The sequence below is a fragment of the Doryrhamphus excisus genome, linkage group LG2, assembly GCF_037039965.1.
Source record: "Doryrhamphus excisus strain RoL-2023G ecotype Guam linkage group LG2, RoL_Dexc_Guam_v1.1, whole genome shotgun sequence".
NCBI classification, from domain to species: domain Eukaryota; kingdom Metazoa; phylum Chordata; class Actinopteri; order Syngnathiformes; family Syngnathidae; genus Doryrhamphus; species Doryrhamphus excisus.
The window spans coordinates 20963741-20990814 of NC_136358.1; the positions used below are offsets into that span (position 1 = coordinate 20963741).

The 27074-nt window shown below is 43.4% G+C and overlaps 3 protein-coding genes across 10 annotated transcripts in view; all 3 read left to right on the plus strand.

The window, feature by feature from the left end:
* The first annotated feature begins 952 nt into the window (after positions 1-952).
* arhgap27 (Rho GTPase activating protein 27) lies at positions 953-18461 on the plus strand. The gene is made up of 17 exons (XM_078788277.1): positions 953-1479; positions 9957-10415; positions 10703-10942; positions 11061-11141; positions 11223-11348; positions 12381-12467; positions 14641-14708; positions 14841-14928; positions 15003-15104; positions 15167-15265; positions 16124-16229; positions 16721-16849; positions 16929-17027; positions 17120-17197; positions 17260-17391; positions 17752-17857; positions 17931-18461. The coding sequence occupies exons 1-17, from the start codon at positions 970-972 to the stop codon at positions 18106-18108; spliced, it is 2688 nt and encodes an 895-aa protein (XP_078644403.1). The 5' UTR covers positions 953-969; the 3' UTR covers positions 18109-18461.
* A 468-nt stretch (positions 18462-18929) lies between these two features.
* On the plus strand, positions 18930-21580 carry vps25 (vacuolar protein sorting 25 homolog). The gene is made up of 6 exons (XM_058078267.2): positions 18930-19044; positions 19930-20075; positions 20207-20260; positions 20342-20430; positions 20925-21000; positions 21072-21580. Exons 1-6 carry the CDS (start codon positions 18998-19000, stop codon positions 21182-21184), a joined length of 525 nt encoding a protein of 174 aa, XP_057934250.2. The 5' UTR covers positions 18930-18997; the 3' UTR covers positions 21185-21580.
* Positions 21581-21711: 131 nt separating this feature from the next.
* Positions 21712-27074, plus strand: part of wnk4a (WNK lysine deficient protein kinase 4a) — a 33991-nt gene continuing 28628 nt past the window's right edge. For all 8 annotated transcript variants that reach the window (XM_078788302.1, XM_058078136.2, XM_078788305.1 and 5 more), the window contains exons 1-2: positions 21712-22169; positions 22244-22853. In XM_078788302.1, coding sequence (XP_078644428.1) covers positions 22254-22853 — 600 coding nt within the window. In that variant the 5' untranslated portion in view covers positions 21712-22169; positions 22244-22253. The remainder of the gene's footprint in view (positions 22170-22243; positions 22854-27074) is intronic.

The window sequence follows — 27074 nt, forward strand, 5'->3', positions numbered from 1 at the left end:
TCCGGTTTAGAAGCTAATTCGAGGTTTGTTTATTTTCTTTACGATCAAAGTCCACAAGAACAGACTTTAAAGTCAAAATAATCATATGTATATATATATGTAGACATACAACGGCGTCACATTGTTCGCCACTTTTACTGATTTTTATTTTTTTGTACTCTTTGTCACGATTAATGTTTGAGATCATCAACACATTTACGTATTCATAAATGACAACACCAGGTGCGTCACTAGGTTCTGAGGACAGGCGGGGGCTTGGCCCCCTGGAGATGTACAGAATATGAATGTAGTTCAAAACACATGAAAAAAAGCCAAAAAAAACAAACAAAAACAAATAACGAACAAGAACTTTCCCACTTTTGGACAGATTTAGTAGAGATATCCCCCTTGAAGCCCCCCTAAAATGGACCTAATGACGCCACTGGACAACACAACTCACCACATAATGCAAACTTTTTGTTATTAAGGGAGAAAAAAATCCAAACCTATACCATTTCTAAAGCTTTGGGACTCCAGCAAACCACAGTGATAGCCATTATCCACAAATGGCCAAAACATGAACCAGTGGTAACCTTCCCTGGAGTAGTAGCCAGCCAAAATTTTAAAAAAAAATTTCTAACAGTATCCACAATATTTTGTATATTGACTGGCGGATATTTCACATTCATGTTCACATGTGAAATGCTGTTGACAGATGAATATTTTTCTCTTGCTGGGAATCACCAACTCCAATAACAGCTGTAGCTTGTTTCATAAACAGACTAGCAGAGCTTGGGGGAGGGCTGAGAGCCTACAGCTACGCCCATATAAGGAAGCCAGCTCCTCTGTGACATCACAAAAGAACAGTTTAGCAACACCCTCTGAAACCGAGCGTTTTGCTCCAAACCTCTTTATCTGAAACGATGAGTTCATGTATGAATGTAACACGACGCCATCTTGTCTTTTTGCAGCATCCATTGTGCGGATGCAATGTCCATGATAAGACGTGCGAGCATGGAACTGGTCTCGGTGCAACATGAGTTTGAGTATGAAACCCACGACGGTCGCCTTGTGTCCATCAAGCCCAATGAAACATACTTCCTCGTGTCCAGGACCAACGAGCACTGGTGGCACGTACGTACAAAGCACGACGCCGCCGCCAGGCCTTTCTACATCCCGGCTCAGTATGTAAAGGTGCTGCCGTCACGCGGGGGCCAGGAAGCTCTCGGAGATTCCTACCAGCTTTCCAGTTTTGGTCTAGGTGGGGACAAAGCAGATACAACATCTGCGGAAGACACAGGAAGTAGTCGTGTACAAATCCCAGGTGGCGGCGGAGATGCACAAGAGTCCGCAGTGTCTCCATCGCATGGAAAAGTGAAGTGGACCCGTGGAGATGACAGCCTCCAGCCATCCCTTAGTTCACCTGCTTGTGACGTCACAGCGGAGGAAAAGAGGCCTGACGTGTTGTGCGAGGTGCAGCAACGCAACATAGAACACAAGGTAAGACTTGTGCTTTTTCTTGGCAGTTTAGTGGTCAGCCACCAGATGTCGCAATTTCAACACTTTGCTCGTCTCACTAGCCTGCAACAATCTTCCTAGACCCTACAATGCCTTTTTAAAAACATTGATCAATACCATGTGGTCATGACTGTGGCTTCATCTTCTACTCTCACCCGAAGTGTGTCTAAATTGAGATAAAAATGTCTTTGTGGCGTGAATCGTTTAAGTGGAATCGCCTGGTTGTGTGGCACATGATCCTTGGCACATGAACCCTGGAATTAACAGCAGCATTGGAAGCATTATGGTTGCAGATGTTTAAAAAAACAAACAAACTAAAAAACATCTATAAATGTTGCTAGGAATTCCACTCAAAAGTCAATTGAAGACTACTACCACTACTTCTACTACGAGTACGACTACTACTAATTGATTCGATTTTATACGGCGCTTTTCAAAAATTATCCCAATGGTAAGTAGAAAAAATGAGATAGAAAGGCGAAATTATGAGATAGAAAGTCGAAATAACAAGATAAAAAGTTGAAATTATGAGATAGAAAGTCAAAATAACGATATAAAAAGTCAAAATTATGAGATAAAAAGTCGAAATAACGACATATAAAGTGGAAATAACAAGATGAAAAGTTGAAATAAGATGAAAAAGTTGAAATTATGACATTAAAAGTCGAAATAAAGAGATAAAAAATCAAAATTATGATAAAAAGTCAAAATTATGAGATGAAAAGTCGAAATTATGAGATAAAAAGTTGAAATAAGATAAAAAAGTCAAAATTATGAGATAAAAAGTCAAAATTATGAGATGAAAAGTCGAAATTATGAGATAAAAAGTTGAAATAAGATAAAAAAGTCAAAATTATGAGATAAAAAGTCAAAATAACAAGATGAAAAGTTGAAATAACAAGATGAAAAGTTGAAATAATGAGATAAAAAGTTGAAATGATGAGATAAAAAGTCGAAAAGTCAAAATAATGAGATTAAAAAGTCAAAATTATGAGATAAAAAGTCGAAATTATGAGATAAAAAGTTGAAATAACGAGATAAAAAGTTGATGTGAAAGATTAATTTAGTTTGATATGGATGCTGTATGTTTTCATGTAGCCAGAATTGAAGATTTAAAGCACAGTGGACACAATTGATGTGATTTTGCCCCCAAACTTTGGCCTGGTTTTACACCAGAACTACTTTTATAGGTCAGAAACATGGAAAAAATTGGAAAAAGACTGTGGTGGATGGGGTGGCGGTGGTGGTGGTGGTGGTGGGGGGGCATTATGGTGCCAGTTCATCAGCATGTGAATGAGGAGGGGGGGGGCGAGGGTGGGAGGAGCCTGGAGCCTCATGAAGAGCAGCTGATTCAGGACCAGTTTTTTCTTCCCCATTGAGGGTTCGGATCCACTTCCGTCTGCAAACTTTTCCCTTTCCAACGCTAGACAGGAGCCGGGGGGAGGGGGGGCTGTTCCCTCATCCCGGGGTAGTAGTCTTAACGTCAGGCGCGCTTTGAGGCAACTCGGTTCACCGTGACAGGTGACAAAAAAACCAGGAAGAGCGGGGCTGGGTGGCAGTAAGGGGTTAAGGCGGCGGCCACGCCCCAAACTACAGCGCAGGGCTACCGGCTACCTGCTCCCTAACCGGCCCGCCTGTCCTCCCGGGAACATGCTGGAGGCTTTGGAAGCTTGAAGAGCAGCCAGGTGAGTCCATAAAAGCCTGTTGACACGCAGGGGATCTTTTATGTAGGCTTTGTGTACCTGTTCATATGTGTGTGTGTGTGTGTGTGCATGCTCAGCAGCAGGTGAAAGGGCCACCCGTGCACATTCCTGCATTTTAATAGTTTGACCTGTGTGTGTGTGTGTGGGAATGATCGAGCCCCTCACTGTAAACCCGCCAGGACCCCTCAAGTGTATTCTCCCCCGGACCATAATGAAGTGCCGTCTCCATGGTGACGTAAGAGGAGAGAGTGCGAGAGAAAGGGAGTGGTGGGCGGGTGGGGGGGTGTTTGGACTCACTTTCTTCTATCTGACGCGGTCCTGCGTTGGTCACATCATTAGGCACACCTGCAGCATCCAATCAGGTTGGAGACGAGAGCTGTTAATTGAAATGACGACACCGCCCAGTTGGCATGAGCAAGGCTGCAAGGCTGTTCCTAATATTTTGGGTCATGTGTTTTTACTTGGTATATATTTGGAATGTGTCACCCCCCCCCCAGTCCCCCTGCTGTCCGTTTTCGATATTATTGTCGCCAGCCTGTAAAGCCCTTTGAGGCTCCTTTGTGCAGTAAATAAAGTTGACTTGACCTATGTGGATCTAAGTCACGCGTCCCTAATGAAGTGACCCGTCAAAGCAAGTACGTGACGCTGACAACATCACATGCCGACAAACTGCTCCGACAGGTCTTGTCAGACTCGGCTTAGGCGAGCTGGCTTTGTGAGCTCCGCTCGAGCGTGCGTAGCTGACGTCGAGACGCTTTGGGGCCGCCGCTTAATGAATCATCCCGTCATGCTAGCACACTGGTTGGAGTTCTGTAGTTCTTAGGGGGGAGTCTTCCAAGTTTGCCACAGTTCGGGGCACTCGGGGCAGTGCCCCAGCAGATGCCACTGTAGTCGGAAAATTTGCTTATGCATTTTTTTTAATGATAACAAAGAACTTTTTAATTATTTAACTTATTTTTAAAATGTTTTTCAACAACCAGCAGTACATGGATCGGGAATATTGCAAAAGCGTTCATGGCAAAGTTTCAGAGAGCCGTCGTCAATTGACTTAAGCATTTTAAGGACTACTACAAGGTAAACATAAACACGAGACACATACTTTCATCCGATAACGCATACGTAAGTGCCAACAAGGCATTCCATTTCATCCGGGTCATGGGAACAACAGTTTAAGTTGGGAAGCCCAGACTTCCCGGTTCCCGGCCACCCCCTCCAGCTCCACCGCGAGTACACCAAGGCGTTCCCAGGCCAACTGTGAGACATAGTCCCTCCAGCATGTCCTGGAAAGCCATAGGGTCTTCTCCTGCCCGGAACACCGCACCCGGGAGGCATCCGGACTAGATGCCCGAGCTGCCTCCTCAACTGTCTCCATGCTGGATAGGACTTCTTCAGCTTGACGCAGGCCTGACTTCCACCATGACTTCCACCGACCACCTTGCATCTCCGATCCGCTGTCTCGGCAATGGAGGCCCGTTCTGACCCAATATCCCGGTTGAAGACTTGACGAACGGGAGGCTCTACCAGACGTTCCCAGCCTCACTACTTATTTGGGGCTCCCGGGTCTGTCCGGGAATCGGTGGACAGGTCAGCCCCTCTCTTCGCCCGTGAGTCCAGAACATGCAGACGCAGGTCGATACGACTACAAAGTCCATCATATAGACCTGTGACCAAGGTCCTGGTGCCAAGTGCACTTATGAACGTCCCTGTGTTGAGATCGGGAAGGCTGTCCCCACCAATCACGCCCCTCATTATGCCCAAATGGGCGTATCCCAGTAGAACGACAGATGTCACCAGATGGGGTGCTCTCCAGCGCTCCTCTGATGGACTCCGAGAAGGCGGGGTACTATGACTGCCGTTTGGCAACCCCTCCCCCCAGTATCTACGTCCGTTCTTCACACGGGTCTTCGGAATCACTCTTGGAATTTCAAGTGCCGGCAGAGACGAGAGAGCAGTGTGTTCCGTTGGAATGTGTACACACTCGTGTCGGATGATTGTTCCAAATGAGGAACAACCAAAAATGAGCGTGTTTGAACCCTGGAATCCAATGAACAGTTTTTGGATTGAAACAGGAAACAGAAGAACAATATTTTGTGTAGTTTTTGACTTTTTTTTTTTTGTCTCACTGAGGCCTTAAGTCGTATTTGTGCTTCTGCCGCCTAAGCATGAGGCCTTTTCCTTTTATGAAAGGTTGTCATGGCGACCCCGGTCATAGACATTTTGATGGGGGTATTGACTTGTGACATCTTTGCACAGAAAACACGAGTGGATGCAGTGGCGGTCATCACACACGTAGGGAACGCATGTCACCATCCATGGATCATATCAGGAATTCTGCTGGATTCCAGGCCGTGAGGAGTGTGATGTAAGGGGGTGTGGGGGGGTTATAGATGGGGGCAGCGAGGTGGTGCTGTGGACTCAATGGCCCGACTGTGTGTGCCGTGGCGTGATTTGGGCCCCAAATGGGTGTCCCATTGTGTGATGGGATGCCTGCTAAAGTGGTTAAGTAATCAAACTGGCTGAGAGTCCCGTCAACATGGAGGAAGGAGAAGCGGACAAGTAGAAGCCAGGAGATCACTTCGGTGGCACTCGGTCGTGCTCGGACCAACGATTAAAAACATGTCCAGTTGGACTCGAAAAAGAAACATGAAAATGTCACGTTCAAACTCCTGTGACTCTTGCAAAAACACTTAAATACAGAAATACTGACGAGACAGACAACAATATTCAAAGTTACTCGCAGCGGGGGTCTCAAACACGCGGCCTGCAGGCCAAATGTGGCCCACAGGACACTAGTTTGAGGCCCCGCCTTGATATGAAAGTTTAATGTAAAGTTTGATATGGATGCTGTATGGTATCATGTACCCAGAAAAAATTATTACGTTTGATTCATGTTCATGTTAAAGGTTAAATAACTGTTAATAGTTATCCTCCCTATCCGTGTGGAAGTGGTAAGTTTTTGGCTATTTAAGTTTAAAGGAAATAACTTGAAGGCTACCGTTTAGGTCGCTAGCTCTCTAGTTTGCGAGTTAGCATGTGTCTCAAGACCCTGCAGTTGCGCAATATGTTGTAAATAAAAAGAGTATAAATGTGACTATAGTCGTGTTTTGTCATGTCTACAGGGCTCTAATAATGCTTTGTTCATTTTAATCTGAAAAAAAATCATTTGTCTACCCACCAACTATATGTGGTTTCTTAAGTTTTTATTATTTGCCCTTTTATTATTATTATTGTATTTATTTATTACTGATTATTTTCTTTATTCTTGATTTGTTTATTTATTTCCCATCTTATTTTGTGTAGAAAAATAAAAAGTAAGATATTTGAGAACAGTGGAATGTTTTATCAGAGCTTTTATTGTAGAAAATTGGAACCAAAGCGAAGTTTTTAAAATTTTTTTGTTTTTAATAAATGCGTTTTTTGGTTTTTTTTTTTTTGGAAAACCTTATGTGGCCCAGTCCCACCCAGACCTGAGCTCCAGTGGCCCCCAAGTAAATTGAGTTTGAGACCCCTGGTGTAGAGTATTGAACGTGTGTAGGCGTACCTAATGAAGTGGCCTACGCTGTATGCATAACTTCCTGTTGTTGCAAGCTGCACATGCTCTGTTGAGACTCCTTGCTGTCTGCTTTCAGTTTCTGCCTCCTCCGACAGTTACCCTCTACCCTCCATCTTTTCACATGCACACACACACATATATAAGCGCACACACACACACACACACACACACACCCCTTCCTGCCGCTGTTGAAGCATCGTTGGCAGTTCTCCTTTTTTTGTCTGCCACAGCTGCAGCTACGCTTTTCTTTCCATTCTTTTGGCCTTCCATCCGTGGCGTCTACATGGGCGGCCTCCTGCGTGGAAGTTTATAAACATGGTGGACACGTATGCCGGCGTGTGGGAAGGGCAGCGGGCCAAGCGGGGTCTGACCCTGCGTCTGGCGTCTCTTCAGGTAGGGTCCGTGGCCGCCGAGTGGGGTGCCGGAGCTTTTAGTTGCAAGTGTCTGTCGGGTACCAGGCGGGGACCGCCAAAGAGGAAAAGATTGAATGGGTTGTTTTGAATCTTCATCACACGGCGTTGGAGTGCACACGTTTAGGGAAACGTCACCAAAGCCGTTTCAACACTTTGACAACATCACCTGTTGCAGCACAACACAACTTGTGTGTGTCTGTGTGTGTTTGTGTGTGCTTTCTTAACATGTTTATGCTTCAGCTGAGATCAGCTGCTGGCTGCATGACAAGAGGATTCACTCTGTGCATGTCAACACCCCGGCGTGTGAGTGAACCCTCCTGTCAGTCATTCAGTGTCTTTATACCGGTGGGCGGAGTCTGTGACAAGCCAACATGTCGCATTTGTTGTAAAGGCAGCGTCGATGAAGAAGGGGAATAGCACCAACCTCCCTACCAATCTTGGGAGTGCCCGGAGAAAACCCACCCATGCACGGGGAGAACGTGCAAACTCCACACAGAGATGGCCGATGGTGGAATCAAACTCGGGTCTCCTAGCTGTGTGGCCTGTGTGCTAACCACTCGTCCACTGTGCAGCCCTGTCTTTAAAACCAACGCGCAAAAAATAAACGCATAACACCTGCATTTTATGACAAATTAGCACAAAATTAGCATGTAAATAAAGTCCAATGGAAATGTTGGCAGTGACATAAAACACAAATAGCATTATCTATAGATCTATTGTTGGGGCCTTCAATTTGACAGCCATCTTTGATATTCCACTGATGGGTCTTCTGCCCATGTGTCGGATCTTTGAAGTGAAAGACCGGAGCCGACTCTTTGAAGCCAACGAGCCGCTCCTAATAAGGAGTTAGTTCTCCTTTATTATCTGTTAAAGCCGCACGTGATTGGTGGAAATGCGTTGTGTGATCTCTTGTCACACTGAGTGGGCGAGTGGGAAGTCGAGTGGGAGTCGCGAGCAGACCACCAAGAGGTAGGCAGGCAATCTGTTCCAAATCATGAAAATAATTGTATTTTAAAAAATGTAATTCTGTCTGCGATTGGCCGGCCACCAGTCCAGGGTGTACCACGCCTCTCGGCCTAAGTCAGCTGGGATAGGCTCCAGCATCATAAGGATGTAATTGGTGCAAGTTGAGAAACTGTTGCATTCAAGACTGCGTTAGATGTGGGAAATATCCCACTCAAAGTCTGCAACCTCAAAGTCGCATGTAAACAGGAAACATGGCTGACATGTTGGGCTACTTATTTAGTGCTTTTATTTGTCAACTTAACACAACCCAATTTAGTTTGGGTGCTCTGCCACTTCTTCACTTGTTCACCATAAGAGACCTGAAATAGCTTTGAGGTAGTGATACTGTGAGGAACACTTTCAGTGTGTGGTGTGAACCCGCTACAGGCTGCTTCCTGCGTTCCGACTTGGCAGCCGCAACGCTGCAAGCTGCCTCGGGCCGTTGATGGCCACTTTTAAGGCGGCGGGGGCCAAGTAGGGAAAAATGAAAGGATGCAACTTTGACACAATGATCAAAAACTTCATCACAGCTCTGTGACATACGTGAAAGCCTATTATTAGTATCACCTTCACTTTTTGCCCCCCCCTCCATTTTTACAATTTTTTTATATTTCAACTATCTTCTGAAAGGGGATTATTATGCTAATTTTCTACCCTTTGTATCGAGTTGTGGACTCCTATAGAGCAGCTACACACAATAACCAGCACGGAAGATTTGTAGATTTTTCAGAATCTGCACCTATTCCGGCTGGATTTCCTTGGATTTCCAAAATGTATTATTTATTCCACCCACAGCCCGTCTCCGGCCACACCCGCTCCACAGTACAGCTTGGTTTACTGTCGGCCCGCTGTGAAGTCACAAAGAGCCAGCGTTGAAATAAAACACTCTGAAACCGAGTGTTTTGATCCCAAACTTCTTTCAGGGTTCACTTCCAAATGTCCAAAGCTCGTTATCTGAAACTTTGGCATGGTTTATAACAACAGATTATTATTCGAACTATTTGAAAAAGCATAAAAGAATAAAATGAAAAAACTAAACTAAACTAAACTAAAAAAAAACAAAATAAAAAATAAAATAAAGCGTATACATTTTTTTCATAATATGACTTTATTCCCATAACATTGTGACTTTCCCATAATTTCCCAGAATATAAAAATATTCCCTCAACAAAATTTTCCAAAAAATTCAACTTTATATTTTATTCATCATAATATGGGAAATTATTTTTCCTCAATATTCCAAGTTTATTGTCCTAAAATTATGATGACGTTTTCTTCTCGTAATTGTGACTTTATTTCCATGATATTTTGACTTTATTCAGTTCCAGACTCGCCCCAAGACAGCTGGGATAGGCTCCAGCACCCCTGCCACCCTCGTGAGGATAAGCGGTAGAAAATGAATGAATGAATATATATAAATATATGTAAAAAATATATATATACATATATATAAACAACACAACGCAGGGCATGCTGGGTAGTCCAGTGGTGAATGATAACACATTGGATCTCAAGAGTAGTGACATGTTGGGAGAGGGGTGCCACAAGCGACCCAGCATGCCCTGCGGCAGGAAACCATGGGTGTAATTTTGGCGTTTATTTGTATGCTCACATCATGCAATAGGTGTGTCGATGTGTTGTTTGGATTGTTTTTTTTTGTACTAGCTACAGATTGCATGTGACTATTTCCTGTTTGGCATGCCACAGTAGTGTTGGGCCGCACTTTGGAGATGTTTATAGGAGATGTTTGTCCTTTTAATGGCCTGTCAATCTCTTTACTCCCAGGTGGAGGATGAAAGAGTGCCAGTGCCCATCTACGTCAACCTAGCTCAGCTTCGCCAGAACCCACCCGGGTCGCCACCCTGCCCCGACCCCGACCCCGACGGATGGGAAGTGCACGTTGACCCAGCGAGCGGACAGGAGTACTACTACCACCCTGCCACGGGGCGCACCACCTGGGACAACCCCCTTACAGAGTCGCCCGACGACCCCGACCCTGACCCCGACCCGGTGGAGGAGTCTCCTCCCCCCACGACCTCTCGCACCCCCTCCCACTTCCTGTCCACCGCCTCCCGCCCGGCGTGGACCTCGGACTGGGAGCAGCTGGTGGATGAGAGCAGCGGGCTCCCCTACTTCTACAACGCCATGTCTGGGGAAACGTCCTGGGAGCCCCCAGAGCTCCTGAGCCCGTACCCCCCGCTGATGGAGCCCATGAGCGTGCACAGGTTTCACGATGACGGGCTGGTGAGGACCCGCCTGCTCTACTTCCTGTTTCCTATTTTAGCTTCTCTCTGGGGACGGCTGCTAATACGGCCCGCTTTTAATGGAATTGGACTCGTGTCCGTTAGGGAATCACGCAGTTCTCCTTTTGTCCTCCTTTGGCATACTTTCTCAACTTTTAAGTCCAACCCAATCCGGGGTTATTATTAATTAATTATTATTAATTGTTCAGCACTAAATAAGTCCTGCAAAATTTGAGCCTTTCAAAGGTTTTCCTTCTATGACCAACAATCTTCCCCTGGCCGTCTCAGCCGCCGCTGCCTGAGGAGGACTACCCCTCAGAAGACTACCCAGGGTACCATCAACCCGATCTGGACGAGGAGCCCCCGGCCACGGGACCCCCCGTGTCCCCCAGGGAATACGAGCTGAGCCACGTGAGCCGCACCGTCATCCCCAGGGCCAGCCTGGACCGCAGCGCCCCCGCCGGCTGGAACCTCAACGTGGAACACGACGGCACCTGGGTGTTCACCAGCGAGCGCTCGTCAGAACAGGTAGCCGCCCGTCCCCTACAAGTGTGTTCGTTAGACTTAATTGCCGTGTTTGGATGACTTAATGTGAGGCGGAATGGAACTAGCGCTTCACGTTGATTTTTTGCGTGTTACGGATCAGTGGGTCAAGTCTGTGGACGACCTGGGCCAGACGTACTACTACTTGAGAGATGGGTCCAAGTCCCAGTGGAACCTGCCTGAGGTAACGCCCCCCAGATTGGGCGGCTCCCGGCTTAAATATGCCCGACTATCATGGCAATCACCATGTGGCGTCCTCATCCAGGTGGGCCCCGCCATGCCGGCCCAATCCAAGGAGGAAAGCGCTGAGGATGGAGATGGCGTGTTCGTCTTCAAGAACTGGAGACACAGCGTGGGACCGGCCCAGACCAGCCAGTTCCAGGAAGACGGGGTAGACGCGCTGACACGTTAGCCAGCTAAAGCTATCAGTACATGTTTTTAACTCTTAAGTCATTTCCATGTTTCATAACTCACACGTACATTTCTTGGTTTAGTGAGACCCGTGTCTTATGATGATGCAATTTATACATAATAATATAATCTAGAATTTAATTTCTCAGACACGTTTTCACCTTTTCTCAGACGTTTGTGTGAATTTTAAAAATGTTAAATTATTTGCACTGAATTTAGCATTTTCTTTTTGACTATATATACTATAATAATATATACTATAATACTATCATATTAATATAATACTATAATATTATTTTATATATTTGTCAATTTATTTATATTTAAAAAATAATAACAATAAACATTTTTATATAGTTGTCAATTTATTTAATTATATTTTTAAAATATTATAAATAATAAATTAATAATATAAATAAATAATATAAATAATCAATTATTTTAACTGAATTCAAATTTGTTTTTTAAGTTTGAAACTTTTACATTTGATTATTCAATGACATTTTCAGCATAAAAAAGTATAAAAAATCAGTTGACAAAATTCAGTGTGTAAAAATAAATGAATAAATAAAAAAATAAAAATGGTTCAGCATATCCCTGCGACTCTAGTGAGTATGGGCGGCATACGTAGAAGGACGGATGGATCAATGGCATAATTAATGATACCTTCAAATAAAAGAATCAAAGAATGAAAGCCTAAAATAGCAGCTGCCTTCACATACAACACAGCAATACATACATACATAGTTTTATATGAAATATGAAATATATATTTTTATTTAAAACTATAAAACTAGCGTCACATTCACTTTGAACCTACTTTTAGTTCCTGTTTTTATTTCTGCTGCAGCAAACTAGTCGGGCCTGAATCACCACACCCTCTGCTGGCCAACTAGGGAAATGACTTAGTTCTGTCAACTCATGATGTTGCCACCCCACACGACGTCACTCAAAAAATCCCAACATTCCTGGGAATGCCAGAGTAAACATGTAAGCTCCCTGTGCTCCTCAGAGATCGGTCCCGGCCCACCGAAGGACCCCATCGGAGTACAGCAGCGACAGCTCCAGCACGGGCCACTCTCCCGAGGGACAGCCCAATGTGAGTGATTCTGGCGAGCCCCCGCTCTCGCCTTGAAGTAGCTCATGGTTTTATTTAACCACATTTTGTGTGTTCCCCCCCCCCACTTCCCACTGAAGGCTCCCGGGTTTAGAGGGTGGAGAAGCCCCTATTATCTGACCTCCAGGTGGCTGCGCTATAACGTGGGTTGTTAGTTTGGGCTCATGTCATAGATATGACATCATAGATATGACATCATAGATATCGTCTATCTATGACGGGCGGCAGGTGTGAGCTGGTGTAGCGCCCCCACATTCGTCATGTTGCTTTGGCTTGTTTGTTTGTTGGTCTGCATACAACATGAACCCTAAAGGTTCATGGTGCATACGCACGCCATACGCAGTTATTCATTTCATACTGTACAAAAAGAACGCAATTAACGGCAGTAACTCAATCATTTCATGGAATGCATCATTTTATGTATGTAATTAACACATTTGTATCATGGCTAGCCACGTCTTTGTTAAGAAAATACATTCAAAATCTCCAGTGTGAAAAATTTCAGACATGCTGTAATTATAAATGATGATTAATCATAATTAACTAATTGGAGCACCGCAATTCTGATTACACTGCGTAAAAAAAAGAAAAGTTCAATAAAATACATTCAAAATAGGCAAATTTAAGACATACTGCAGTTGCCAATGGTAATTAATGATGATGATTTAAAAACTGCATCCGATGAGGAATTTTCATTCTTTCATGATGTCTCCCAAGCGTGAGGCAGACTCTTCTCCGGGCAGTGCCTCAAAGAAAAGGAAAGTGAAATAAAATTCAGTAATAATGGGCAATGTAAGACATACAGCAGTTGCAAATGACGATTAATCATGATTAATTCATTTGAAAACTGCACCCGATGACGAATTTGAATTTTTTCACAGCCTGACTTTTCCCTTCATGATATCTCCCAATCCTGGGACATACTGCAGTTGCAAAAGGTGATTAATCATGATTAATTCATTTGAAAACTGCACGCAATACAATTAAAAAAATTTCATCTTTTGAAAGCCTGACTTTTCCCTTCATGATGTCTCCCAGTCCTGGGACATACTGTAGTTGCAAAAGGTGATTAATCACAATTAATTCATTTGAAAACTGCATGCAATACAATTACAAATTTTAATCCTTTGAAAGACTGACTTTTCCCTTCATGTCTCCTAATCCTGGGACATACTGCCGTTGCAAAAGGTGATTAATCATGATTAATTCATTTGAAAACTGCACGCAATACAATTAAAAAAATTTCATCTTTTGAAAGCCTGACTTTTCCCTTCATGATGTCTCCCAGTCCTGGGACATACTGTAGTTGCAAAAGGTGATTAATCACAATTAATTCATTTGAAAACTGCATGCAATACAATTACAAATTTTAATCCTTTGAAAGACTGACTTTTCCCTTCATGTCTCCTAATCCTGGGACATACTGCCGTTGCAAAAGGTGATTAATCATGATTAATTCATTTGAAAACTGCACGCAATACAATTAAAAATTGTAATCCTTTGAAAGCCTGACTTTTCCCTTCAGGATGTCTCCCAATCCTGGGACATACTGCCGTTGCAAAAGGTGATTAATCATGATTAATTAATTTGAAAACTGCACGCAATACAATTAAAAATGTTAATCCTTTGAAAGACTGACTTTTCCTTTCATGATGTCTCCAAATCAGTGCGTCAAAGAAAAAGAAAAGGAAAGTGAAAGTGACAAGTGAAGTGAAATCGTTTCGTAAGATGCTCACAAAAAAGGAGGAAACTCTGTGACCGTCGTGAAGGATGTCAGATACGTTTAAACAAGTGGAAGGACGTACTCATAACTAAGCAGCTTAGTGTTCTCGTTGGCGAACAAGAAGGCGGTCTCTCTTGGTCTCGAACACGGTCAACGCTGCCTGGTAGGAAAACAGCGATGCAGTCTCTTGGATTACCTTAATGACACAAAGTGCAGAGCCTCTCGTTTCACTAAATTTGGAGTGCACAACCCATGCAGGGCTTGCTCATGCCTGCTAGAGGTTCTTTGGCAAGATGGCGTATGGGAATGTTACTTGTTGTTGTAACTCATTTCTCTCTCGCATTTTGTTCCCTTCTCACATGGCCAAGATCATGCAGAAGCTCATCGGATGCCCGGGAAATCAAATCCTTATACAATTTGGTTTTATTTCAGGTGCAGAACTTGGAGAAAGCCGGAATCCTGAACAAAACAAAAGTGTCTGAAAACGGCAAAAAAGTCAGGTGAGTCCAAACGCCTGGAGGATTCTCCTGGCGTCTCCTGCTGTCACGTTGGCGGGTCTTTGGGTGTGGTTGGTTTTGGGTGTCAGCAAACGAGCAAACGCCCACCGTGGCTTTGTGGTGTTCTCGCCTCAGGAAGAACTGGGCCCAGACGTGGACAGTCCTGCACGGAGGAGTGCTGACGTTCCACAAAGATCCAAAATCCACAGCGCCGGGAACGTCGGTAGGAGCCTCGCCCTGCAAATTCGACGCCGTCGGTTCGCGTTAACCCGCTCACGTTTCTCCCCTCCCACACAGACCAAGACCAATCAGATCGTCCCTGAGGTCACGGTGGACCTGCGAGGAGCCGTGATCGGCTGGGCCTCCAAAGAAAAGTCCAGCAAGAAGAACGTTTTAGAAGTAATGAGGGTTGAAGCCATGTTTCTCTGGGAATGATGATGACATTCCATCTCCCCTTCCAGCTAAAAAGCAAGAACGGGGTTGAGTTCCTGATCCAGTACGACACCGAGAGCATCATCAGCGACTGGCACAAAGTATTAATGGACACCATACGGCAGCTCGTAAGAACTCAACTTGGAATTCACTTATGTGCCAATTCAGGGCTGTCCAAAGAGCGACCCGGGGGCCATGTGTAGCCCGCAGCTGTCTTTTTGTTTTCATTGGCCTGCTGCACATTCGAAAAATATGACAGGAAAACAAGAACAAAACAACAAAAAAGAAAATGAAAGATTTTACAAGAATTAAGTCAAAATATTCCAAGAAAATTGTTCTAATATTATAATATCTGATATTATCTAATACTATCTAATATTATCATGAAAAATAAACAAAACAACAAAAAAGGAAAATGAAAAAATGTACAAGAATTAAGTCAAAAATATTCCAAGAAAATTGTTCTAATATTATAATATCTAATACTATCTAATATTATCATGAAAAATAAGTATTATAGATTAAATATGAAAAAAATACCATATAATACCATATTACAAAAATAATGAGGACAATATAATCATTAATATTATAAGCAAAAGTGTCATTTTAGTGGCATAGGACTCAAATATTGATTATTTTGTAAAAGTTGTCATATGAAAAACTAAAATGATGACAAATAGTAGTTTTTGGAAAATGATGTTGGTAATATTTTGGCATAAAAAAGATTAAACTAAACAAAAAATATTAACTATAATATTTAGTAATATTTTGGCATAAAAAAGATTAAACTAAACAAAAAAATATTAAGCTATAATATTTAATATAGTTTAACTATATATTAAACTATATTAAAAGTATATAACTAAAACTAAACTAAAAAGTTTGGACACCCCTGTGCTACTTCAATTACTACTTCATTGAGTGGTATTTTGTATGTAGTTTGTAATCCAGTTGAGCCAAGTGTGTACTTTGTTGTAACCCAGGAGTACCAGGACCCCCATTCCGAGGAGGACGACAGCGACGTGTACGAGAAGGTGGGCAGCATGGAGCGTGAGGAGAAGCTGGGCGGGAGCATCGACAGGCGAAGATGTGAGCTCAGCTACAATGTCCACTTTATTATTATTATTATTGTTATTATTATTATTTTGCACATTTGTCACACTTAAATGTTTGAGATCCTCAAACTAGCCTTTAGAAGGTCTTGCCACGGCATCTCCATAGAATCCAGATCAGGACTTGGACTGGACTAGCCCCACTCCAAAGTCTTCATTTGGTTTTTCTTCAGCCAATCAGAGGTGGACTTGCTGGTGTGTTTGGTTGAGTTGTTGCTGTGTGCTGTTGAGGTCATTTCGGTTGGCCAGGCACTCTGTGTTTAATTGCTCTCGCTGTGGTTGGCTGGAGTCCCAAAGCTGTGTCCTTTGTCCCAATGGATCTCAATCTCAATTTTTACGTTTTTGTTTTTTTACTTTAACTCTTTGTTAAAACTACTTGTATATTTTATTTTCATTTTTGCTTTTTCTTTTTTCATTTCCTGCTGCGGTCCCGCCACCGCTGCCCTGAACGGCCTGGTTTTCTTTCAGCCTCTAGACCGAGCGTGTACAGCACGACGGGCGGAGAAACGGACCCGAGGAAGGTTCGCACCAAGCTGATGAAGTTCCTGATGAAGCGGCCGACGCTCCAGTCTGTCAAGGAGAAAGGATACATTCGAGGTTGTTTGGAATCTTGTCGGGTTTCTACTGTTCATGCTGAACGTTGTACGAATGACGAATTATGTTGGCGTTCCCGCAGACAGCGTGTTCGGCTGCCATCTGGACGCCCTGTGTGCACAGGAGAGAACCACTGTTCCCAGTTTTGTGGAAAAGTGCATCAAAGCCGTGGAAAGAAGAGGTAACATCCCCCGCTTCTCCCCTCCCTGGGAACGATGCTGCGCACATTGCAGGCGTGCGGCCACCTGAACTGCCCGACGTGTTGACTTGTAGGTTTGGACATCGATGGACTGTACAGGGTCAGCGGGAACCTCGCCGTCATCCAGAAACTTCGCTGCAAGGCAGATCAAGGTGAATCCTTTAACCCCCCCCTTTCCCGGACAAGTTGCTAACGTTTGGTGTGCTCCAAACAGAGGAGCTTGACCTGGAGGACGGGCAGTGGGAGGACGTTCACGTCCTCACGGGAGCGCTGAAGCTGTTTTTCCGCGAACTTCCGGAGCCGCTTTTCCCCTACAGCCACTTTCATCACTTCATCACAGCCATCAGTACGAAGACGCTTTGCAATTACACAAATAATTTAAATATTATAATTAGAAATTATTATTTTTATTATTATTATTATTATAAATAATTAATCTAGTAGACAGAATAAGATAAAATAAGACAAATCAACATAGAAAATGTGTTTAAAAAATCAAATTTTTTTACATTTTTAATACATTTAATATATTTTTAATACATTTAAAAAATATTATTAGAGCCCTCAAGATATTTAATAACACCCCTATAGTCAACTTTTCACTCGTATTAATCAATAGCGTAGACATAAGAGAAAATGAGACTTTTAGTTGATCTAAAACGCACGTATTCCCAACTGGGAGTGACGCTTTAACATGTTTTTGCAGGACTTCCTGATTACAACACAAAGGTGTGTTGTATTTCTGAGTTGGTCAAATCTCTGCCGGCATCAAACCATGACACCATGAAGCTCCTCTTTGGGCATTTACGCAGGTAAAACGTCCTGGCATTCAGCTGCAGTTTTTTCTGTGGAATTGATGGTTGGTTGGTTTGTTGTGTCTCACAGGGTCATCCAATACGGAGAGGACAATCGCATGACGGTGCAGAACGTGGCCATCGTCTTCGGACCCACGCTCCTGCGGCCCGAGATGGAGTCCGGCAACATCGCCATGCACACGGTCTTCCAAAACCAGATCGTGGAATTCATCCTGAACGAATATGAGCGTATCTTTCTCTCCAGCTAAAGATCATCACGAATGGAGAACGCCCGTGGTGTCTTTTGTCCATATTTCACCTGTAGGACTGTTCCATGTTTTTGTGTTGCAGGAGTGGACTCTGTTTGACACGAGATGTCTCCATCTTACTCCCATCTCACAGCTCTTATTGTCTTGACAGCCTCACCAGCCAAGTTGCATCAACGTTCCTTTTAAAACCACCGTTATTTTACAAGGTTTCATAGCATTTAAAATGACAGCAAAGATTGGATTCTAATGTTTACCTGTTTGCGCCATTGACTTTATTGTAATATAGATATGTACAGTGTAGCGGAACTATTAATAACCGCAGCCAGCTGTGAGCTAATATAGAATATTTAAATTTTTAAAAATCTATGCTGTATTTTTAAAAACAGTACAATATAGAATTGGTAGTTCAATGAAAAATCAGCCTGACCAACAAGAGAGAGATGATTACTAAAGGAAATGTCATGTAAATAGAAACACAGCCTGCAATATGCTGCAAGTTGTCAAAAATGTTCTTCCATAATAAAAATAACTTTGTAAAAAACGTGGTCTTTTTATGCGTTTTGTTAGGTTTTATTGATTTGCAGTTAATGTGTACACGTTAACTATAAATTCTTGATATAATATAAATTCTTGATATAATATGACTATTGGAGGACTTTTCAGTGATGGTCATTATGAAAAAAAATATTTAAACATGCACAACTATACTTAAATAGTCTCACTTACTACAATTAAATATTTTCACTTATAATTACAAATAAAATCGAATGCGATGTATTTTTTAACATCAATGTGCGTCTTACGGACGTGGTGCTGGTCGGAGCAGTTTGGCGGTCGGACACGCTTCCGGAAGTTGTCAAGTTCGAGGACCGCTATCGCATCCGCTGCGATGACTTTCGAGTGGCCCTGGCAGTACAATTTCCCACCGTTTTTTACGTGAGTAAGCCTTTTAAACGTGATATGAACGCACGAAGGAAACAACAAACCGTCGCCTTTAAAGTGTTGTCAATTCCAAGCTTGTCACTTGCTAGCACAATGTTAGCGGGCTAATTAGCTAAACCAGGCTAATGGCTAAGGAAGTGGATTTCCTCTACCTGTCTGCTCCCCAAAGTTGGTTTCTCAGCAGCTCTTTTTGTGTTTATACAGTCGTGACGTGATGTTTCTCTACAATTAACACTTATATGACTTATAAAGTCCTGTTTGTGTCCGCTGGATGAGATAGTTGGGTATTTTTGTAAGCTAGCTGTTTCCTGTTTGTCCGCCATTGTATTATTTATATTGTATAGATGGATGCACCGCACTTCCATGTACTTATGTATGACATACTTAATTTACATACAATAAATTGGGTGTAACGTGTAGAACAACGTGTCCCTTATTTCTCTTGTTGACAGTTGATGAAATTAATCAACTTTGCCACAAGGTAGCGCTGCTACATTTGAAATGTACATGATAAGTTAGGGGTATTGTTATGTACGAGTGCTTTTCGTATTTGGTTACATATTTGGTTAGAATTTTAATTAAATAATAGTTCCCTGTAATGTTGTTAATGGATGAAGAGAAGCATATTTTTCATTTGTACAGTATTTATAAATCCAACAATTTAGACAATAAAAAAGGTAGCCCCAAATAACCAAAAATGACAAAATCAGTAGCAAGTGGTAGATAAAACAGACAAGACACTACCAAAGCATAATGCACAATATTAACCAACTACTTTGTGTATGTGCTCTAACCGTGTGCTTCCATTTACAAAAAGCAGCAAAGCACCTGGGAAACGGAAACGCCCGAGCGTTAACGTCCGTGTGGGTTTTCTTCCAGGCTTCAACCCAATGTGGACACGAGACAGAAGCAGCTGGCGGCGTGGTGCTCCCTGGCGCTGTCCTACTGCCGCCATCACAGGCTCTACACGCTGGACGTGATGGAAGCGCAAGAAAGCCCCGTGTTCCACAACCGCAAGATAGAACGTATCCTCAAAGTGCACAGCCATTTAAAAAATGCAGCGTTGTTATCTTTTGGTAAAGGCAGCATTGCTGTACTGCATCACGTGACGTTGTGTAACCAATGAAGTGTCCACGCTTCTTTAACTGCACGGCAGGAAAACTATCCATGGAGGCGATTCAAGTCGTGTTTGAGGAGCTGAGGAAAAAAGGTAACATGTGACAAGAACCATGTGTTGGGGAGATGGGTGGCTTTGGCTCCGATTGCGCTAACGCATCACCGTGTGTCTCAGGGAACCTGGAGTGGCTGGACAAGAACAAGTCAAGGTGTTTGGTGATGTGGAGGCGGCCCGAGGAGTGGGGCAAGCTCATGTACCAGTGGGTGAGTCATCACACACACAGGGAGTGTGGGAGTGGGGCTTGTATGCTAAATATAAACAAAGGTTTATTTGAACGCCATATATGGGAACTGGAAGACACAAAATGACCTCTTTTTCTGCAACAGTAACACAAAGGTCAGGTTCATACTGCATATTTTATTTGATTCTTAAGGAGGTTTTGTTGAGCTATTTCCAGCATGTTCTATTCAGTCATACATTTATTATCATTTTTTTTAATTTGTGGAAAGATTTATTGTGCTTTTCATTTCAATGACATTTCCCCCACACTTTAACTGTTCAAGGCCGGAATACCCGGAGAAAAACCCACACATGCACGGGGAGAACATGCAAACTCCACACCCAGGTCTTCCAGATCTCCTGACTGTGTGGCCTACATCATAATATGATAAATAGTTATTTTGGTATTGACATGACTCAAAGCCATCTTCCATAAAACATAAAAAAAAGACGTAACCAATGTCTTGTGTTGTCTCAGGTGTCCAAAAACGGGATGACCAACTCGGTGTTTACGCTTTACGAGCTGGCCAACGGCGACGACACAGAGGGCGAAGGTGCATACGTCTGCCAGTCGGCCCTTTCCGGATGAACTCGACCGTGTTGTTTTTTTTTCCTTTCGTTGCAGACTTCCACGGCCTGGAAGAGTGGATGCTGCTGCGCTCGCTGCAGGCCCTGCAGACGGAGGGCAAGGCCGAGCTCATCAGCATGGATGACGGCAAAGGGGTGAAGTTCTTCTGAGACTGCGCCAGCGTCACTGGATCCTGACTTTTAAAAAAAACGAAAAACGTTTCACGGCAATGCGCGCCGGCGCACGGTGGCCGGGTTGCTGCCTGGTGCTGGGTCCAAATCCTTTTTTTTGTAACAGAGGGGACAGATTTTTCTGGTATAAACGATGCTATCATGTCAGCTGTCACTTTTATTTTTTTTGACCATGTATACTTCCACCAAGGCAGACAAAGAAATCCCAGCGCCGGCCACCAGGGGGCGTAAATCACACAGACACTTGGACGAGCGCAATTTATTATCAACAATAATAATAGTGGACCTTTTATTGTGCAGTCGCTGCTGTGACACCCACGTCCACAGTCAACCAACTCTCATTTCATGTTTGAAAATAAAAATAATTTGATTAAATTGGACTTTGAATGTTTCCCGCACTCCCAGGCGGCCAAAACATGAGCTACCATGAAATTCAATGCAAAGATTCTTTATCCAAGGTAACGATGCTCGGTTTACGTTGACCTCAATAACAAGAAGGTCGCCAACGTGTAGTAATAATGTTAAATGTTTGGACGTCCAAAGCGCGCGTTGTTGTGTTTGGGTCTCATTGCAGGTAACCTAATGATATGGCCAATGGCAGATAGGGGGAGGGGCTTCCGCCTACAAAGGTGTCCTTTGTAAGTAAACCTCCCAAGTGTAAAAAAAATAAAACTCTCATTTTGCTTCAAGGTGACGCGTCTGGGAATTAGCCTCCGGAAGGGGGCGTGACTGAGCTGAGAGTCGTGGGCGGAGCTAAGGCAGCGAAGTGCGCGCTCTGCCTGGCGCTTCACACATCTTGATCTTCACAGATCCAGCAGGTTTTACTCTTGCTCGGCGTTCTTTCTGCCAGAGGATGGCTGGGGACTTTGCCGGAAGGTGAAGACAAAAGTTGTGACGACTTTTTTTTATTTTGAAAAAAGCGTAACAATGCGATAAAAGTGACCGCGCTCAGCTTTTACGCAGCGTAAGTAAAAGCCTCCACTTGTCTCGTGTTTGTCCACGTCTCGTTCAAGTTGTCCTCCTTGTTTCTGAGTCCAGGAGCAGGACCATGTCCCACGCGCAGGTCGAGATCCCCGGACGCGGCTTCCCGGGCTTGTCCGTGGATCTGAGCGACGACTGCCTGTCCCGGGTGCCCTCCGTGCTCAGGGCGCACGGCTTGGGCGCCCGCAGGAACTCCTACGGACTGCAGAAGATCAGCATGGACGTGGACTCGCCTCTCTACGGCGGCGCCCTCTGCAAAGCTCTCTCCTGGTCGGCCGAGAACATCCTCAGCCTGCCGGAGTCCCGAGCTGAGGAGGAGGAGGAGGACGATGAAGAGGAGGAGGAGGAAGAAGAAGAGGAAGACAAACCCCCCAGGAGTCCTCATCTCGATGCCCCGGGGAAGTGGGATCCGGTGCCCAGAGCCAGCTCGGACTCTGACAACGAGCTGGCTCGGGGGAAAGGTCACAAGGTGGCCTCTCCGATGACCTTTGACCTGCGGTGGGAGCAGGATGAAGAGAAGGAGGACGTGGAGACCAAAGCGGTGGCGACGTCCCCGGATGGGAGATACCTCAAGTTCAACATCGAGATCGGGAGGGGGTCTTTCAAGACCGTCTACAAGGGCCTGGACACCGAGACCACCGTGGAGGTGGCCTGGTGTGAGCTGCAGGTAAGATGGACTTTTCCTTTATGCTTTTTTGACGCTGTTGTCCAAACTGCGGCTTGCGGGCCATTTGTAGCACGTGGCATATTTAAAAACAGAATTTAACAAGAAAGCTGAGAAATATTTAAGAAAAAATACATTATTTAAAAAAACAAATTAACATTAGGAGAAACAAATTTAAAGTGAATTCCCAAAAGGAGGCAAACTTTCTTCCAGACAAGCGCGGAATCTGAGTAGAGAAGATAACGCCCCCCCACATCTCCTCCCCCCTCCTCGGCGACCTTGAAGCTGGTTTGTGCAGCTCCGACAGTAGCGTGATCCCGCTCTAATCTTTGTTGTCATTGACGAGCGGCTCTCTAACATGTGACGGAAGCCAAAGGAAAGTGTCGTGTCAGGCTGGTTGCGAGTGCGACAACAATGCTGGACGGGTTTGGTTGATGCCACAACGTCGCTCGCTGCCAGCTGCTTCCATGGAGGATTTACATCTTGAACATGTAACTTTTGTGTGTGGCTGCCATCTGTGCCCTCGTGCCCGCTAAGCCTTTAACTAAACCCCGAGTGTGCCACTAACACACTGATACTCCCAGTACTGGAGGCGGGCGGGGTGGGGGTGGGGTGGTGCACCAACCACTTACCGTAGGTGGCCATTTTAGAAAAAAAGCTAATAAAAGCCCTCACACAACAACTACTGTACAACTTCAGAAGAAGTCTGAACCGTAAACCAAAGCCAATGACGTCAGAGAGGATACCCGCGTATTTGCCTTTCAGATTTGGATCATTTTTCATCAATTTATTTGCCGCAAAACTTCCCCTTTTGTGTTGATAAGCTCCATAAATTGCTGTTTATGTGACAAGAAACCCAACTCATTTACCATACAGTGTCCAAAAATGCTAAACTATTCTATTTTCTATTCATTTACAACCCACAAGGCATGCTAGGGTGGAATCCCATCATGACTCCATCCATTTTTGATGCCATTTCGATGCTGACTTTGGCCCAGAGGTGGGCTACATCCTGGACTTGCCGCCAATTCGTAGAATTTCATCGCATTTAGACAACAAAAGGCAGTCAAATATTTGCCACCTGTTGCTAGGCAGAATTCATAGGCACAATCACTTCTGCCCACATAGCATTTGAAATTTGTCTATACTGCCGATCTCACTCTGCTGCTTCCTTAGCAACGTGGGACCCTCCTCATATATTTCTTCAATATTTCAACAAAATATTTCTTTCTGTAGTTAATTTGAAAAATTGTCATTTAAAAGCTCTCGCGACGGCCTGTGTAAAAACCAAGAATAAATCACCATAGTTCCACCTGCTGGTGGGCAGAAGTGGACTTGCCCCTCACACCAAATCCAAAATGAACATAAACAGCCAAGAGAAGTGGGCGGGGCCTAAGGCTTGAGAGAACCTGTGAAAAGAAAAGTGGCTTTATTGCGGCACGGCGGCCATGTTTGATCTGATCTGAACTGCTTTAAGCGCTTTAATCGCTCCTAATGAGCTTAGAGGCGGCCGCTGTCGATACGGTGACGGCCTGTGACAAGCTGACCTCAGCGAGTCTCTTCATGGAAATCTCCAGCCCCCCCCCCCTTCCCGTTGCTTGAACAGAGGAGGCGCGGCGTTGTGTTGGTGGCTAAACACCAAGCGGTGTTGATGCAGTAAGCATGAGGAGGTGCGTCACTGCAAGTCACCTAGAACCGCCACTCATGCTCACCTTGTAAAGCACACGTGGAAACGTTCAAATCTTGGCCAAAAGTGCTAAAATGAGACCTTTTATTCAAGGCGAGGTCTCACCCTCAAATGTCCTCGGGGGCTGGTGTCCGTAATGTTGGCGCTTACAACAACATGCGCTGGCCTTACTTGTTTTGAACTTTACGAAAGCCCTCTAGTCATGAAATAACAACCCTATAGTCACCTTTACACTCATATTACCCAATATAGTAGACATAATAAGAGAGATTAAGACGTGTAAGACATAAAAAACTTGTTTACAATCTTCTAAATACTTGTTTTGAACTTTATGAAAGCCCTCTAGTCATGAAATAACAACCCTATAGTCACGTTACACTCATGTTACCCAATATAGTAGACATAATAAGAGAAAATAAGACATGTAAGACATAAAAAAAACTTGTTTACATCATTCTAAATACTTGTTTTGAACTTTATGAAAGCCCTTTAGTCATGAAATGTATTTATTTTGCCATTTGTAAGCATTTTACCAATTATAAATATGTTTTTTAACATCATTAGAGCCCTCTAGACATGAAATAACATCCCCATAGTCACCGTTACACTCCTAATCCCCAATATAGGGGACATAAAAAGAGAAAATAAGATATATAAGACATAGAAAACCTGTTAACAACCTTCTAAATATGTTTGTTCAACATTATTAAAGCCTTCTAGTCAATAACACCCCTATAGTTACCTTTACACTCCGATTACCCAATATAGTAGATATAATCAGAGGAAAAAAGGCCTCCAAAATGAAGAGGAATTGTAGGACTAAAACCCGGCACAGCTAGCTAAATGTTCCTCAAAAGTTCCTCATAAATGGCTTTTTAGCACGACCGTAGTCCAAAGAAAGACAAGTGCTGCTTGCCTCCATTCAAGCGACCGATGGAGATGTCAAAGTGCTAAAAAATGGATGAGTCATTGTTTGCAGTTTCTCGGCTCCGGTGTCACGAGCACGATGCCGCTGCTAGTCGTGTAGCATAGATGTCCTGGTATGCAATCATTCCAAATAAAGCAGCACCCGTTCTTCTCTCTTTTTGTTGGGTTTTTTTTTGGGTGCAATTTTCATTAACGTGCAGGGAGTCGCCAGCTTGACGGCCGCCTGCAAGAGGTTGTTGTTGTTTTGTCTCATAAAAAGTCATAAAAAGTCGCAGTGCAACACACAACCTCTGGGCTGCGGCAACATGTCATTAAACTCATTTCACTTGTTTTTAGCACCACGTTAGCATCATGTCAGCACCACGTTAGCACCATGTCAGCACCACGTTAGCACCACGTTAGCACCACGTTAGCACCACGTTAGCACCACTTTAGCACCATGTTAGCATCATGTTAGCATCATGTTAGCATCATGTCAGCACCATGTTAGCATCAGGTTAGCACCACGTTAGCACCATGTTAGCACCTTGAGCGTCCTGCGATTTTAGTCAAATTTAAGCGTAATTTAGCTCTTTCTTTGGCTGTTCTTTAATTGGTCTGTGAAGCTGTCTTAAAAGAGAATTTAACAACAAAATACATTTTAAAAAACACACACAAAAAAGGAAAAATCTGCAGAATTTTACAATTAAAAAATCAAAATATTAAGAGAAAAAAATTATATCATCTAATTTGGAAAAAGTCATAATATTGTGACGAAAAATAAAGTATATCAAGTTGAAATATGAAAGAAAATATTTTTCAAGTCATATATGAAAACAATAAAAGCAGCAAATAAAGTTGTCATGTTTGGGAAATTGTCATGTTATGCAAGTAATGTCACAATAAAGTCAGAATTACTAGAAGAAAATTGACTAGAAGAAAAAATCATAATATTATGAGGAAAAAAATGTAATGAAATTGCATCAAGTTGAAACATAAAAAAGAGGTAATAATTCAAAAATAATATGAAAATTGAACAAAACAACACATTTTTGAGCATTACGACAACATTTACAACATGATAAGCGAAGTGATTGGAATATTAAAAACAGAATTTAAAGTTAAATTAAAAAAAAACAGCTGTAAGGTTTAGACACCCCCCATATAGCGAGGTCTGGACTACACTGACAGTAAAAATGATTGTAAGTGAAGATTTATGTGTTTACTAGTGACGGGGAGTGCGGGGTAGTAAAAAAAAAAAGGGAAGCATTTGGGAGAGAGGTACGTCAGCGGCGTGGGAGTAACACTTGGAGCAGTTTAGCTCGCTGTGAGCTCACCAGCCGGAGGGCGGGCGCCATGTTTACCCTTTTTGGGCATACGGAGCAGCCGATGAAGGGCCAGCGGGGGCCACATGGTGAAAAACGATAATAATAGTCTTTATTTAGCCATAATCTTTACATCATCTTTGCAAATTGTCTTCATTCCAATTATATTTTGACTTTATTATTGGCTATTGTTTATTTAATATTTCACCTCTCTGCTACTACTCATGACAATATTTTCCCTGGTAATATTATACGTTTATAACTTTTAAATGTTTAAAACTGCAACTTCTTTCTCTTCTTATTTTG